The sequence below is a fragment of the Trichomycterus rosablanca genome, chromosome 13 (genome assembly GCF_030014385.1).
Source record: "Trichomycterus rosablanca isolate fTriRos1 chromosome 13, fTriRos1.hap1, whole genome shotgun sequence".
Taxonomy (NCBI): Eukaryota; Metazoa; Chordata; class Actinopteri; order Siluriformes; family Trichomycteridae; genus Trichomycterus; species Trichomycterus rosablanca.
The window spans coordinates 930,868-945,782 of record NC_086000.1 but is presented as its reverse complement, the minus strand read 5'-3'; the positions used below and the strand labels follow the sequence as shown (position 1 = coordinate 945,782).

Sequence of the window (14,915 nt, the reverse complement as noted above, 5' to 3'; positions counted from 1 at the left end):
TGGCTTGGCACAAGGAATGCGACAGCTGAAACCCATGTCTTGCATACGTCTGTGCGTGGTGGTTCTTGAAGCACTGACTCCAGCTGCAGTCCACTCTTTGTGAATCTCCCCCACATTTTTGAATGGGTTTTGTTTCACAATCCTCTCCAGGGTGCGGTTATCCCTACTGCTTGTACACTTTTTTCTACCACATCTTTTCCTTCCCTTCGCCTCTCTATTAATGTGCTTGGACACAGAGCTCTGTGAACAGCCAGCCTCTTTAGCAATGACCTTTTGTGTCTTGCCCTCCTTGTGCAAGGTGTCAATGGTCGTCTTTTGGACAACTGTCAAGTCAGCAGTCTTCCCCATGATTGTGTAGCCTACAGAACTAGACTGAGAGACCATTTAAAGGCCTTTGCAGGTGTTTTGAGTTAATTAGCTGATTAGCGTGTGGCACCAGGTGTCTTCAATATTGTACCTTGTCACAATATTCTAATTTTCTGTGATACTGAATTTGGGGTTTTCATTAGTTGTCAGTTATAATCATCAACATTAAAAGAAATAAACATTTGAAATATATCAGTCTGTGTGTAATGAATGAATATAAAATACAAGTTTCACTTTTTGAATGGAATTACTGAAATAAATCAACTTTTTCATGATATTCTAATTTTATGACCAGCACCTGTATATTCTGTCTTATAAGTCAATGATTAATTAATTTTATTCTGTCTTTATTACAGGAGTGATGATGAGTGGTGCTGAGTTTTTACCTCCATCATTATTACTAGGACAGAAATATGGATAGAGTTTCTCAGTGAACATCTGACCAGTATAAGAGTAGATATGAACCCTGTTCTCCACATCATAAAACGAGACCAGACCCTCCTCATAATCCACAAACACTCCGACCTTCTGAAGTTTCTCTTTCAGAGAGAGGAGGACAGAGGGATCAGCACAAGCACTATATTCATTCCCATTCCTCAGAATTACAATCCAGAATCCATCTTGAGGTTTTAGTGTAATCTCATCTTTCCTGTTTACAGACTCTCTGGCGACTCCTAAATTCCACTTGGTCTTCCCACTGACCTGCACCTCATAGTAAAATCTACCTGAGGAGAAACTCTGCTTTCCTAGGATGATGCAGCATCTGGAAAATCTTTTTGGGGTGTTTGGGAGGTTCTGCATCGTGTTTGCATATGACACTTGTTTTCCATCATCAGACAGAACGAGATAAGGATTTGCTGTATCAGGATCCAGAGTCACGTCCACTAGAAAAAACACACAGTATGTAATATGAAAATAAGATCATTAATAAATCATTGATTGTATCATACTGAATAAAATCTTTTAGCAGATTAGTTAAATAAAAAAATGAACACAAATGTTTTTTCTATTAAAAAAAAAGTTAAAAAAAAAATTTTATACAATGAGCATACTTTGGCCAAAGGGGACTGTTTTACGGTAGGTTTTCACTTTTTAAGAAATTACATTACTGTGCCAGTGCCAAAACATTGTTTAACTTTCTACACTCATGGCGCCAAATTAGCGCCCGTTAGCATCGCAGAATTAATGTTATGTAGTTAAGTTAATCGTGACAAAATGTTCCTTTTAATGTACATGGACTTAAAATGTTGGTTCTGAAATAGTTCTTTTGTCTCATGATTATGAGCCCATTTTATTACTCGAAGATAAATGTGTATGAGGATGTAGCCCCAGGTCTTTCAAATCCAAATGTGCATTATTAGGCGACCTGTGAGCAAACCGTGAGAAAGTAAAATTGAATTACACATAACATTCTGAGGTCTACATAAACTTCATAATTACTAACTTATAATGTTATTTTTTAATCTTTGTCTTAGGTGAAAGATGAGTTTAAGAAGATAACTACAGTCCACCTGGAGCGATTTTTTGCTGCAAGGCTTCAGAAAAAGTTCTAAAGATTGATATTTATTTTGTCCTTACACTGTGACACTTTTATAGTTTGTTTTCCATTTACAGTTTTTACTTTTGTGTAGCGAGTGAGACTTTACAAACACGCTGTTTAAGTTTGACAAAAACTTTGTCTGTCAATGTTATAGTGGCTTTTGTATATGGTAATCATCCATGTTAACACTTCAGAAAATGAATTCCATAATGTAAAAATATTTGGTATTTTATAATATGGCATTTTAAAAGCCATGTTTTAATATAGTGCTGCACTGTTTGAGTAAAATCTACTAATATACAGCTATTAAAATACACTTGAAGCAGCGTGTTGCAAAGTAACTTTTACTGAAGAATTTCTAGTAGAATTCAGATAGAATTGTGAGTAACCTTTACTTGAATATATGGTCTGTTAAATTTACTAGCAGTTTTTACATGGAAAAACGTTCCTAAGCTTTTTTTTTACTTTCTTACTCCACATTTTTTGTAGTGTAGTTTAAAATGTGAAAATTTATTTTTTAGGAAAGACTTTTGCTTTTGGTCATGATGACTGTAAGGCATTTGGTATGTTCTCTTTCTGGTACTGTATCTTCCAAAAACATGCAGAAGGTGCATTGGCTATTACAGTCTTCCATGGTGTGTGAGTGAGTGGATGTGTGAGTGTGTGTTGCCCCGTGATGGATTGGTACCCTGGTGAATGTTTGCTCCTGTTTAGCCACTGTGACCCTGACCAGGATGAAGTGGTTAGTGAAAATGAATGAATGATTAAAGAGAAGAACAGAAGCTGCTCTGTACCTGCATACTGCTGAATCCTCTTCAGTTCTGTGGAGACTGTTTACAACAAAATCATTGATATGATTATAAAGATGTGATTTTAATGTAAACACAGAATCTACTAAAGCTTTAACATTTAAGACATGAACTACATTTACTGTCCACCAACGTCTAAACACTGGAACATGAAACTTCTCACCTGTTTCTCTCAACATCTCATCCAGAGTTTTCTGAAGCTGAGAGAGAGATGTTCTCAGAGTCTCCACATCTGGATCAGTGTTGATACTAATATCGGTCCAGTTCTTGGTGGTTGGAGGGCTGCAGATTGTTGGATAATCCTACAGCAGGTCAGGAAAGAGGAGAAATTTCTCAGTATAGTGAAAGATGTTCAGTGATGTTCTGCAGCAGCATTGAGCAGATAGAGGAACACTGACAGATAGAGGAACACTGACAGATAGAGGAACACTGAGCAGATAGAGGAACACTGAGCAGATAGAGGAACACTGACAGATAGAGGAACACTGAGCAGATAGAGGAACACTGACCTGTAGGAGGTTGAGATGTTCCTCAGTGTTCAGAAGCTTCTCCAGTTCAGTTTCTCTCCTCTGTAGTTCAGTGATTTCCTGCTGCAGATCTTGAATGAATCGTTCAGCCTGATTCTCTACGACTTTCTGCTTCTCTTCCATCATCTTCAGCATCTCAGTCTGACTCTTCTCAATGGAGTGAATCAGATCAGTGAAGGTTTTAATGCTGTCAGATTTTTCTTTCTCTGTGTTTTTCTGTAGGAAGAAGAATTTTATTTTAATAATCATTTATTTTGATGTTCCTTTGTTAAAGTGTACTACATTATATTTACTCACTTTGCTGAGCTCTACTGAGTGGTTGATCTCTTTAATCTTCTTCAGTCGATCCTGGATCATCTGCTGCACCTCCGTCTGTGTCTGACCCAGCTGAGTCTGAGGAGATAATATCATTTTAAAGATTAAATTCCTTCCTCAAGTTTCATATAGACTTGATTATTTCTGATATTATTTGTTTTACAAATTGTACTCAAACATCCAGTTTTAATGAATTATTGCACTGTTTTATTGTTCAGTTTCACATGATTTAAGTCAAAGAAAAAGAACAACTTTTAGGTCAGAAACCTGGGTAATCAGGTTCAGGGAACCAGATTTGAATCCCTGCTGGTGCTGTCAACCAGTCAGGCATACAAAAAGACGTGATTGGCTGTGTCATGGGTGGAAAGACCACACAAAGGATTGGTGTCCTGTTCACTACTGTACTGAAGGCTGTAGGCATTCACTGATTTTTTGAATGAAAACCAGTTAACAAGAGAGAGGGTGAGCAAGACTGAAACAGTTATCTCCTCATACTTTCTCTTAATCTGGTATATCTGGGACCACGAACAAACACAGGAGACACCATGAACTGACCAGAATTAGCCATGAGAAGTTATTTTCTGCAGGTTAAGCTGAGGACAGCAAGTTGTTGATGGTGTCTCATCAAATGGCCCTGAGTGGTGGTCATTGTTCTGATATTTTAAAGCTTGCTGCATTTATAAAGAGGCTTTTTGTCATGACACAGGTGTGTAGATGAAGCTTTAGTGTTTCTTACCTTCTTATTATTAATCTCCTCCTCTATAGGAATGATGTTGTGGTTCTTGTGATCTGCCTCGATACACCACTGACAGACACAGGTCTGATCATCTCTACAGAAACGTTCTAAAGGTTTCTCATGTTTCTGACATCTGTAGTCCTCCAGGTTCTTCACAGGATTTATGAGTTTGTGTTTCTTATATATTAGGACGTTAATGTGAAGCTCTAAATGAGACTCACAGAAAGTCACACCACAATCCAGACATGATTTCAGAGCTTTCTGCTTCTCTCCAGTGCAGGCATCACACAGAACCTCAGGTTTATCATCTTCACTCTTCTTCTTGAAGTGATCAGCAACCTCCCTCAGTGTTGTATTGATCTTGAGTTCAGGTCTCTTGGTGAATTTCTCTTTACATAATGGACAGTGACATTGTGGACCTTTATCCCAGTGTTGTGTAAGGCAGCTCCTGCAGAAGTTGTGTCCACATGAGGTGGTGACTGGATCAGTAAACACATTCAGACAGATGGAACACTGGAACTGATTTTCAGACAGGATGTTGCTGGAATCACGTGTGACTGACAGATTTAACAGAAACAGAAAAGAACCAAAAGATCATTTATACACTTTATACAACTGTAGACTTTCACCTCAACACCCAGAAAGCAGAAATTTAGTTTTCATTTATATTAAAATGATAAATATTATCATTTATATTACAAACCCCATTTCCAGAAAAGTTGGGACAGATGTTTAACTTATTTACTATGAATGATTAACAGTTTGTGGTCACAGTTGCTGGACGTTTCAAAATACAGTTGAAATGAATTTACAAAAAAGCTTTTTGTACATAAATGAAATGACCTGAATTATTGCTTTACTCAAATGATCTGATATTCATGCATTTTAGTTCATCAGCAATTGTCAGATTTTACTAAGATTCACTTTCTTCTGGTGATGCCACATCAACTCATTTAGGTTCTAATTTGGACTCTGACCTGTTTTACAAAACACTTTTTCTTTTAATGATTCTGTTGTAATTCTGTTGTTTAGTATAATTATGAGTGAATAAGTTGAAGTAGATTAAATATTTGGATGAAGATCAGACCAGATTTTATGATGAATTAATGCAGGTTGATTCTGAACCAATCTTTACATTTTTGTCCAACTGTCTGAAAGACAAGGAACTAAAAAGAAGATAAACTCTGAATCTATATGTCTTGTACATGAACAGTGAAACTTACACTCAGGTGGATCATCCATGCTTTCTGTGCGGCGTCTTTTTAGTTGTGATGATGATTCTGCCATTTTTTGTCCTCCTGCTTTTTAATCCCTAAATCAGGAAAACACATCACTTAGTTCTCACAATATCGATATAAAACCATCATTTGTGCAGTACAGATTTTTATTCAGAGGTCTCTGATTAGTAATGAATCAATAATAATTGTTTACTTACTGTTGTGTGTAAGAGTGTTTTTGCTCCACTCAATAATAAAATTCACACTTTTACAGACAGAATAAAACACTAAAGCTGCTTTTAAATGAGCTGCACAAATGAATCTCTACTGGAGCGCTACTGATCATGTCATTGTATTTTTATGGATATAAAACCTTAAATTGATAAAAGCTGATAAAACTTATTTTCTGTATCTCTTAACCTGAACATCACCGAGCAAATAAAAGAACTGATTCATTCATCAATAAGAATTCACTGCTTGTACAGGCAAGAACTGCGGGCAGAGAAAAGTGGAAATATAGGTTCAGCATTGTGACGAGCAAAGTGTAAAACATTATTACAGTAACTTTTAATGTTTAGTGTTTTAAATGTTCAGGATTTAATATTCTGTTTCTCTAAACTAATGTACAGGTTTGGTTACTGAGGTTAAATTTCTCTTTTTAAAGGACGAGTTAAAAACAATGTTATATAATCACGTTCCTTCTGCTACAGAAGTGTATGAAATGACACCGTTCATACTTTACCTGTACAAAGACTCACCTGTACACATTCTACACTATAAATCAGTAGTAATTAAGGTACGTACCCTTTTCTCTCTTGTTGGGGTGTCAGAACTGGCTGTTTTATGCTGTTTTTTCTGCTGAAACTGTAATTAAATTCAGTACAGATTAAGGAGAAGTGTTCCTGGCTGAAACGTGTTCTGACTGATCCAAGTTCACATTCACTTCACTAGTGTGACGTCACTTCCTCCCTGTAGTTAGTACATCTACTGAAGAGCAGTTTTAATATTATTATTGTTATTATTATATTAATGGCACTTTGTTTAAGCCGGTGTGTCTCATATATTAAATGTATGGACACTCAGGGATCTTAAATTTGCCAAACTCTCCTCAAATTTGTAAACAAAGTTAAAGCACTTATAATGAAATACATACTGACAGAGAAAAATACATACTGTCCAATTTAAAAATGGACAAGATCTGAATTAGTAATAATAAAGAAAGCATTGAGAGCATTGAGTAGTTTTCTGAGTGTGTTGCAGGTATTTAAGGGCGTGTTTATGTTTACATAATAAAATGATGTTTATCAGTGAAGCACTAAAATACTGATGATATTTTAGAAACCTTTTCCAAAAATGTGGTTTGTATTTATATTATAATTCTATATTTTTTTTAAAATTACTTTTAAATATTCTATTCCTAAAATTAAAATCCACATAATAAAAAATTATAATATATATAATTAAAAAAGTATTGGGACCTCAAGTAAAAATGCTTTTATTTTGCACTTTTCTTAAAATGTATCACAATGTTTTTATTAGAAATTATATAATCAACAAAAAAATAAATACACATTTTTTTTAGCCTATAATAGTACCTACACAACTAGAGGTCGTCGTAGAAAAATAAGGTCAGATGATTAAAGCAGATTACAGTTGACTGGATTGAAGAATTGATAAGCACCATCGTGGGTTCCTACAGCAAAATATCAGCAGAAGAACAAAGAACAGGACTGTGGGCCTCCCTTTATACTGCTCTAGTCATATTACAGTTTCAGCTCTTTCTCTAAAGCTTGGGTGTAAGCCGTTCTGTGGTAATCGTTCTTCCTTATTTTGCTTACAACATCCTGCAACAGCTTAAGACAGACACTCCAGCCGCGTTTGCTCGAGTAACAATATGACTATGAGGATTTAATGCACTAACAGTAAAATACTGATATTCTAACTTTTGCACTAGAAGGTTCACTTATTAGGAGTGACTGGTCAGTGAGATCGTCCAGTGCAGCATCGTCCTGTTTGTCTTTGTGTGCAGCAGTGAGAGTGAGCAGCTTCACTCCATTTTTATAATCAAACACAATGAAGTAAACAATTGTTTATTTATTTATGAGATAACGAAGGTGGATGAACATTTATTGGAGTAAAAGAAGCAGTTTAATTACACAGATTAATTACTATGTACAATAACAAAGTTTATTTACTAAATTACTTTACACATCTGTTAAGGTTCTGCTTTGTGTTTCCTTGTGTTACTTGTTTTCCATCATCAGACAGAACGAGATAAGGATTTGCTGTATCAGGATCCAGAGTCACATCCACTGAAATAAACACACAGTATGTGAGATCATTAAAAAAATTGTTTATTATATCACACTGTATTTGTATCAAAGTGGGTTCATTCTTTTAATCATGATCACTGTCTGTAAGGCATTTAGTATGTTCTCCTTCTGGTAGTTAGTGGTTAGTGAAAATGAATGAATGATTAAAGAGAAGAACAGAAGCTGCTCTGTACCTGCATACTGCTGAATCCTCTTCAGTTCTGTGGAGAATGTTTACAACAAAATCATTGATATGATTATAAAGATGTGATTTTAATGTAAACACAGAATCTACTAAAGCTTTAACATTTAAGACATGAACTACATTTACTGTCCACCAACGTCTAAACACTGGAACATGAAACTGCTCACCTGTTTCTCTCAACATCTCATCCAGAGTTTTCTGAAGCTGAGAGAGAGATCTTCTCAGAGTCTTCACATCTGGATCAGTGTTGATACTAATATCGGTCCAGTTCTTGGTGGTTGGAGGGCTGCAGGTTGTTGGATAAACCTACAGCAGGTCAGGAAAGAGGAGAAATTTCTCACTATAGTGAAAGATGTTCAGTGATGTTCTGCAGCAGCATTGAGCAGATAAAGGAACACTGACAGATAGAGGAACACTGAGCAGATAGAGGAACACTGACAGATAGAGGAACACTGAGCAGATAGAGGAACACTGACAGATAGAGGAACACTGACCTGTAGGAGGTTGAGATGTTCCTCAGTGTTCAGAAGCTTCTCCAGTTCAGTTTCTCTCCTCTGTAGTTCAGTGATTTCCTGCTCCAGATCTTTAATGAATCGTTCAGCCTGATTCTCTACGACTTTCTGCTTCTCTTCCATCATCTTCAGTGTCTCAGTCTGACTCTTCTCAATGGAGTGAATCAGATCAGTGAAGGTTTTAATGCTGTCAGATTTTTCTTTCTCTGTGTTTTTCTGTAGGAAGAAGAATTTTATTTTAACTATTATTATTTTAATGTTCTTTGTTAGAGTGTACTACATTATATTTACTCACTTTGCTGAGCTCTACTGAGTGGTTGATCTCTTCAATCTTCTTCAGTCGATCTTGGATCATCTGCTGCACCTCCGTCTGTGTCTGACCCAGCTGGGTCTGAGAAGATAATAGTAAATGTTCAATTGCTTCCTTGTGTTTCATAAAGACTGATTTACACTATTTTACTAGTCTTTCTTACCTTCTTCTTATCAATCTCCTCCTCTATAGGAATAATGTTGTGGATCGTCTCTACAGAACCGGTCGAAAGGTTTCTCATGCTTCTGACATATGTAGTCCTCCAAGTATTATGATGAGGCTCTAGATGAGAAAGTCAGACCACAATCCAGACATGATCTCAGAGCTTTCTGCTTCTCTCCAGTGCAGGCATCACAAAGAACCTCAGGTTTATCAACTTGACTTTTCTTCCTGAAGTGATCAGCAACCTCTCTCAGTGTTGTATTGATCTTGAGTTCAGGTCTCTTGGTGAATTTCTCTTTACATAATGGACAGTAACTGTGGTAGCCGTTAGTAGTAATATATATATATAAAAAGTTGATATTATTTTCTGTTTATTATTGATTTTGTGTTTATAAATTTATTACGTAAGTTGGGGGGCGTGTTTTTGGTACGTTACACCTGCACGTAGAGCACGTGATAAAACGGGGGAAAAAAGGTGTTTGATGTGCTAAATGTGGGTCACGCTGTGGGAACAAACAGTTTAGACCACTTTGCGACGTATTGGAACTTTAGAATTATAAAGACATTCGAAGAGATCATTTATTTTGTGGATGTAACAATGAACAATAAACCACTATGCACTATACATAAACGCGTCGACTGAAGTGTGTACAAACAAGGCAGCAGCTACCACAGTAACATTGTGGACTCTTATCCCAGTATTGTGTAAGGCAGCTCCTGCAGAAGTTGTGTCCACATGGAGTGGTGATTGGATCAGTAAACACATCCATACAGATGAGACACAGCAGCTGATCTTCAGACAGGATGTTGCTGGATTCATGAGCGACTATGACAGATCTAGCAGATAAATAAAAGAACCATATGATCATTTATACTGTATTTGTAAAACAGAAGACATTTACCTCAACATTCAGCCAAAAGTGTATATATATATATATATAGTATCTCACAAAAGTAAGTACTTCCCTCACATTTCTGCAAATATTTTATTATATCTTTTCATGGAACAACAGTATAGAAATGAGACTTGGATATAACTTAGAGTAGTCAGTGTACAGCTTGTATAGCAGTGTAGATTTACTGTCTTCTGAAAATAACTCAACACACAGCCATTAATGTCTAAATAGCTGGCAACATAAGTGAGTACACCCCACAGTGAACATGTCCAAATTGTGCCCAAATGTGTCGTTGTCCCTCCCTGGTGTCATGTGTCAAGGTCCAAGGTGTGAATGGGGAGCAGGGCTGTTAAACTTGGTGTTTTGGGTACAATTCTCTCATACTGGCCACTGGATATTCAACATGGCACCTCATGGTAAAGAACTCTCTGGGGATGTGAGAAATAGAATTGTTGCTCTTCACAAAGATGGCCTGGGCTATAAGAAGATTGCTAACACCCTGAAACTGAGCTACAGCACGGTGACCAAGGTCATACAGCGGTTTTCCAGGACAGGTTCCACTCGGAACAGGCTTCGCCAGGGTCGACCAAAGAAGTTGAGTCCACGTGTTCGGCGTCATATCCAGAAGTTGGCTTTAAAAAATAGACACATGAGTGCTGCCAGCATCGCTGCAGAGGTTGAAGAAGTGGGAGGTCAGCCTGTCAGTGCTCAGACCATACACCGCACACTGCATCAACTCGGTCTGCATGACCGTCATCCCAGAAGGCACAAGAAAGCCCACAAACAGTTTGCTGAAGACAAGCAGTCCAAGAACATGGATTACTGGAATGCCCTGTGGTCTGACGAGACCAAAATAAACTTGTTTGGCTCAGATGGCGTCCAGCATGTGTGGCGGCGCCCTGGTGAGGAGTACCAAGATAACTTTTTCAGAAGACAGTAAATCTACACTGCTATACAAGCTGTACACTGACTACTCTAAGTTATATCTAAGTCTCATTTCTATAGTGTTGTCCCATGAAAAGATATAATGAAATATTTGCAGAACTGTGAGGGGTGTACTTACTTTTGTGAGACACTATATATATACAACATATATATATAAATATATATATATTTGATTCATCCAGTTTAAGTGTTTATATTACAAAAAACAGTTTTAAAAAAGTTGAGACATTTTGTAATATGCAGTAAGAAGAATCTGTGATTTAATTCTCTTAAATCTTTATTTAACTGATAAAAGAAAGAAAATAATTTAAATGTTTTTACTGACCAACTTTATTGCATTTTGTAAATATAAAAAAATAATTTCATGCTTGCAACACACTCAAAAAAAGTTTGGACATCCATGGACACCAATCCTTGCGTGGTACTACACTTCAGCTGCTCAACAGTCTGTGGTCGCCATCATCTGGTTCTTTTTATGAAGTGCTGTACATTTTCAAAATCCAGTTGAAATAAAGTTGCAAAAAAAGTTTTTGAACTTGTCTGAATTGGTGCATTGCTCACAGAATCTGATATTTATGCATTTCAGTCCATCAGAAAAGCGGCCCTGGTTCTGGGTTCGATCCCCAGGTGGGGCGGTCCGGGTCCTTTCTGTGCAGAGTTTGCATGTTCTCCCCGTGTGTGCATGGGTTTCCTCCGGGAGCTCCTGTTTCCTCCCAGCTTAATTGGAGACACCGAATTGCCCTATAAGTGAATGGGTGTGTGTATGAGTCTGTGTGTGTGCCCTGTGATGGACTGGTGCTCCGCCTGGGATGTTGCTGTGTGTCTTGCGCCCATTGAAAAGCTGGGATAGGCTGCAGTACCCCCCCGCGACCCAGGTTGGATGAGCGGTTAAGAAAGTGAGTGAGTGCCAGAGTCCATCAGAATTTGCTCTTTTTTTTTAAAGATCCACTTTCTTCTGGGGATGCCATAACAAATCAATTCTGATCTGGACTCGGACCTGAATGTTTTAAAATACAATATTTTTTAAAATTATTATGTGTGTTTTAAGGTAATCAGATCAAATGATTGGTGGTGAAGATTCTGCCATTTTCATTCTCTGCCTCCTTTTTAATCCTTAGACCAGGGGTGGGCAAACTTTTCGGCTCAAGGGCCACACTGGGTTTTGAAAATTGACAGATGTGGGTGGGTGCGGGGGTTTGGAACTAACATTAATTCACATTTAAACCTTTATTTTCGTGATTAAAGGATGAATTTTTGAATATAAATGAAACGCCAGACTCATCCTATTATGTGCACGTTTACACATGCGTGAATGTGATTTTTTAAATGTATTTTTTATTATTTTTATCATTGTTTCTACTTGGTGTATCGCCGTCTAAACAAAACCAATTCAGCCTTTAAAGCAGCACTTTCAACATAAGTTAATGGTTTATGTGTAACATTTTAAACCAGTCAGGTGGTTTGATCACACTGGGGTGATAGTAGGGTCACCAACCGTCCCGTAAAATACGGAATCCTTCCTTATTTGGAAACTAAACGCTGCGTTCTGTATTGAACTGATACTGGACGCGCTTTGTTCTGTATTTTTTATCAATGGGAGAGAAATGCAGCAGATTAGACTGACACAGGGTGATATGTATGAAACAGAAGGAAACTGCTGCTGCCGTGGGAATTGGAAAGCGTTTGGTTATTATTATAAGTAGTGTTTACTGTTAGTCTCAGTAACACCGTGTGTGTGCAGGTTATATCAGCATAAACTGTTTATTACACCGCTGTTTGAGTAGCGCAGTGGGCAGAGCGCGTCGCTCATGTTTTTCCGCCCTAGGTTCGAATCCGGCTTAGGACCAAACTAAAGTAACGCAGGCAGGGCCGGCGCTATATGGATTATGTAAAAATGTTGTTGCACTGTTGTTACATGATTACATGATGTTCTTAATGGATGTTGTTTTGCCTAAAACATGGTTCTGGTTTATTATTATAAAGAATAAAAATAATAAATGTTAAACAGCCGAATCAATGTTCCTATGACGTGTGAGACACGTTATATTTTTTATAGGTGCAATAACCGCCTGGTGTGCGTCATCTAGTGGAATCAATTGAAACGCAAGTTTAGTGCAGGAAAAAGATTAAATTAATGCGGTTTTAGGACAGTTTTGTAAATACTCAGCGGGCCGGATTAAACAGCCTAACTTTAAGAGTTTCATGATGGATCCAGTTTCACTTTCATTTACTAGTGTGACGTCACTATGTTGTAGATCTATCAAAGAGCTTTTTTTTTTTTAATAATACAAGTCTTTTACTTACCAAAATCCTCATAAATTTGTAAAACATAATAATAATAATAATAATTATTATTATTATTATTATTATATTATTATTATTATATTAATGACACTGTATGTAAGCTGGTGTGTGGTATACAGGTGCTGGTCATAAAATTAGAATATCATGAAAAAGTTGATTTATTTCAGTAATTCCATTCAAAAAGTGAAACTTGTATATTATATTCATTCATTACACACAGACTGATTGTTTCAAATGTTTATTTCTTTTAATGTTGATGATTATAACTGACAACTAATGAAAACCCCAAATTCAGTATCTCAGAAAATTAGAATATGACTTAAGACCAGAACAAAAAAAGGATTTTTAGAAATGTTGGCCAACTGAAAAGTATGAAGATGAAAAGTATGAGCATGTACAGAACTCAATACTTAGTTGGGGCTCCTTTTGCCTGGATTACTGCAGCAATGCGGCGTGGCATGGAGTCCATCAGTCTGTGGCACTGCTCAGGTGATAGGAGAGCCCAGGTTGCTCTGATAGTGGCCTTCAGCTCTTCTGAATTGTTGGGTCTGGCGTATCGCATCTTCCTCTTCACAATAACCCATAGATTTTCTATGGGGTTAAGGTCAGGCGAGTTTGCTGGCCAGTTAAGAACAGGGATACCATGGTCCTTAAACCAGGTACTGGTAGCTTTGGCACTGTGTGCAGGTGCCAAGTCCTGTTGGAAAATGAAATCTGCATCTCCATAAAGTTGGTCAGCAGCAGGAAGCATGAAGTGCTCTAAAACTTCCTGGTAGACGGCTGCGTTGACCTTGGACCTCAGAAAACACAGTGGACCAACACCAGCAGACATGGCACTCCAAACCATCACTGACTGTGGAAACTTTACACTGGACCTCAAACAACGTGGATTCTGTGCCTCTCCTCTCTTCCTCCAGACTCTGGGACCTTGATTTCCAAAGGTAATGCAAAATTTACTTTCATCAGAGAACATAACTTTGGAGCACTCAGCAGCAGTCCAGTCCTTTTTGTCTTTAGCCCAGGCGAGACGCTTCTGACGCTGTCTCTTGTTCAAGAGTGGCTTGGCACAAGGAATGCGACAGCTGAAACCCATGTCTTGCATACGTCTGTGCGTGGTGGTTCTTGAAGCACTGACTCCAGCTGCAGTCCACTCTTTGTGAATCTCCCCCACATTTTTGAATGGGTTTTGTTTCACAATCCTCTCCAGGGTGCGGTTATCCCTACTGCTTGTACACTTTTTTCTACCACATCTTTTCCTTCCCTTCGCCTCTCTATTAATGTGCTTGGACACAGAGCTCTGTGAACAGCCAGCCTCTTTAGCAATGACCTTTTGTGTCTTGCCCTCCTTGTGCAAGGTGTCGATGGTCGTCTTTTGGACAACTGTCAAGTCAGCAGTCTTCCCCATGATTGTGTAGCCTACAGAACTAGACTGAGAGACCATTTAAAGGCCTTTGCAGGTGTTTTGAGTTAATTAGCTGATTAGCGTGTGGCACCAGGTGTCTTCAATATTGCACCTTGTCACAATATTCTAATTTTCTGTGATACTGAATTTGGGGTTTTCATTAGTTGTCAGTTATAATCATCAACATTAAAAGAAATAAACATTTGAAATATATCAGTCTGTGTGTAATGAATGAATATAAAATACAAGTTTCACTTTTTGAATGGAATTACTGAAATAAATCAACTTTTTCATGATATTCTAATTTTATGACCAGCACCTGTATATTCTGTCTTATAAGTCAATGATTAATTAATT

At 37.5% G+C, this 14,915-nt stretch overlaps 1 protein-coding gene across 1 annotated transcript; it reads right to left on the bottom strand.

Moving 5' to 3' along the window:
* Positions 1 to 702: 702 nt before the first annotated feature.
* LOC134325136 (E3 ubiquitin-protein ligase TRIM39-like) lies at positions 703 to 5,580 on the bottom strand. Its single transcript, XM_063007215.1, has 7 exons — positions 5,517 to 5,580; positions 4,294 to 4,850; positions 3,540 to 3,635; positions 3,225 to 3,458; positions 2,879 to 3,017; positions 2,701 to 2,727; positions 703 to 1,250 (listed from the first exon to the last, which is right to left on the bottom strand). The coding sequence occupies exons 1-7, from the start codon at positions 5,578 to 5,580 to the stop codon at positions 703 to 705; spliced, it is 1,665 nt and encodes a 554-aa protein (XP_062863285.1).
* Positions 5,581 to 14,915: the final 9,335 nt, after the last annotated feature.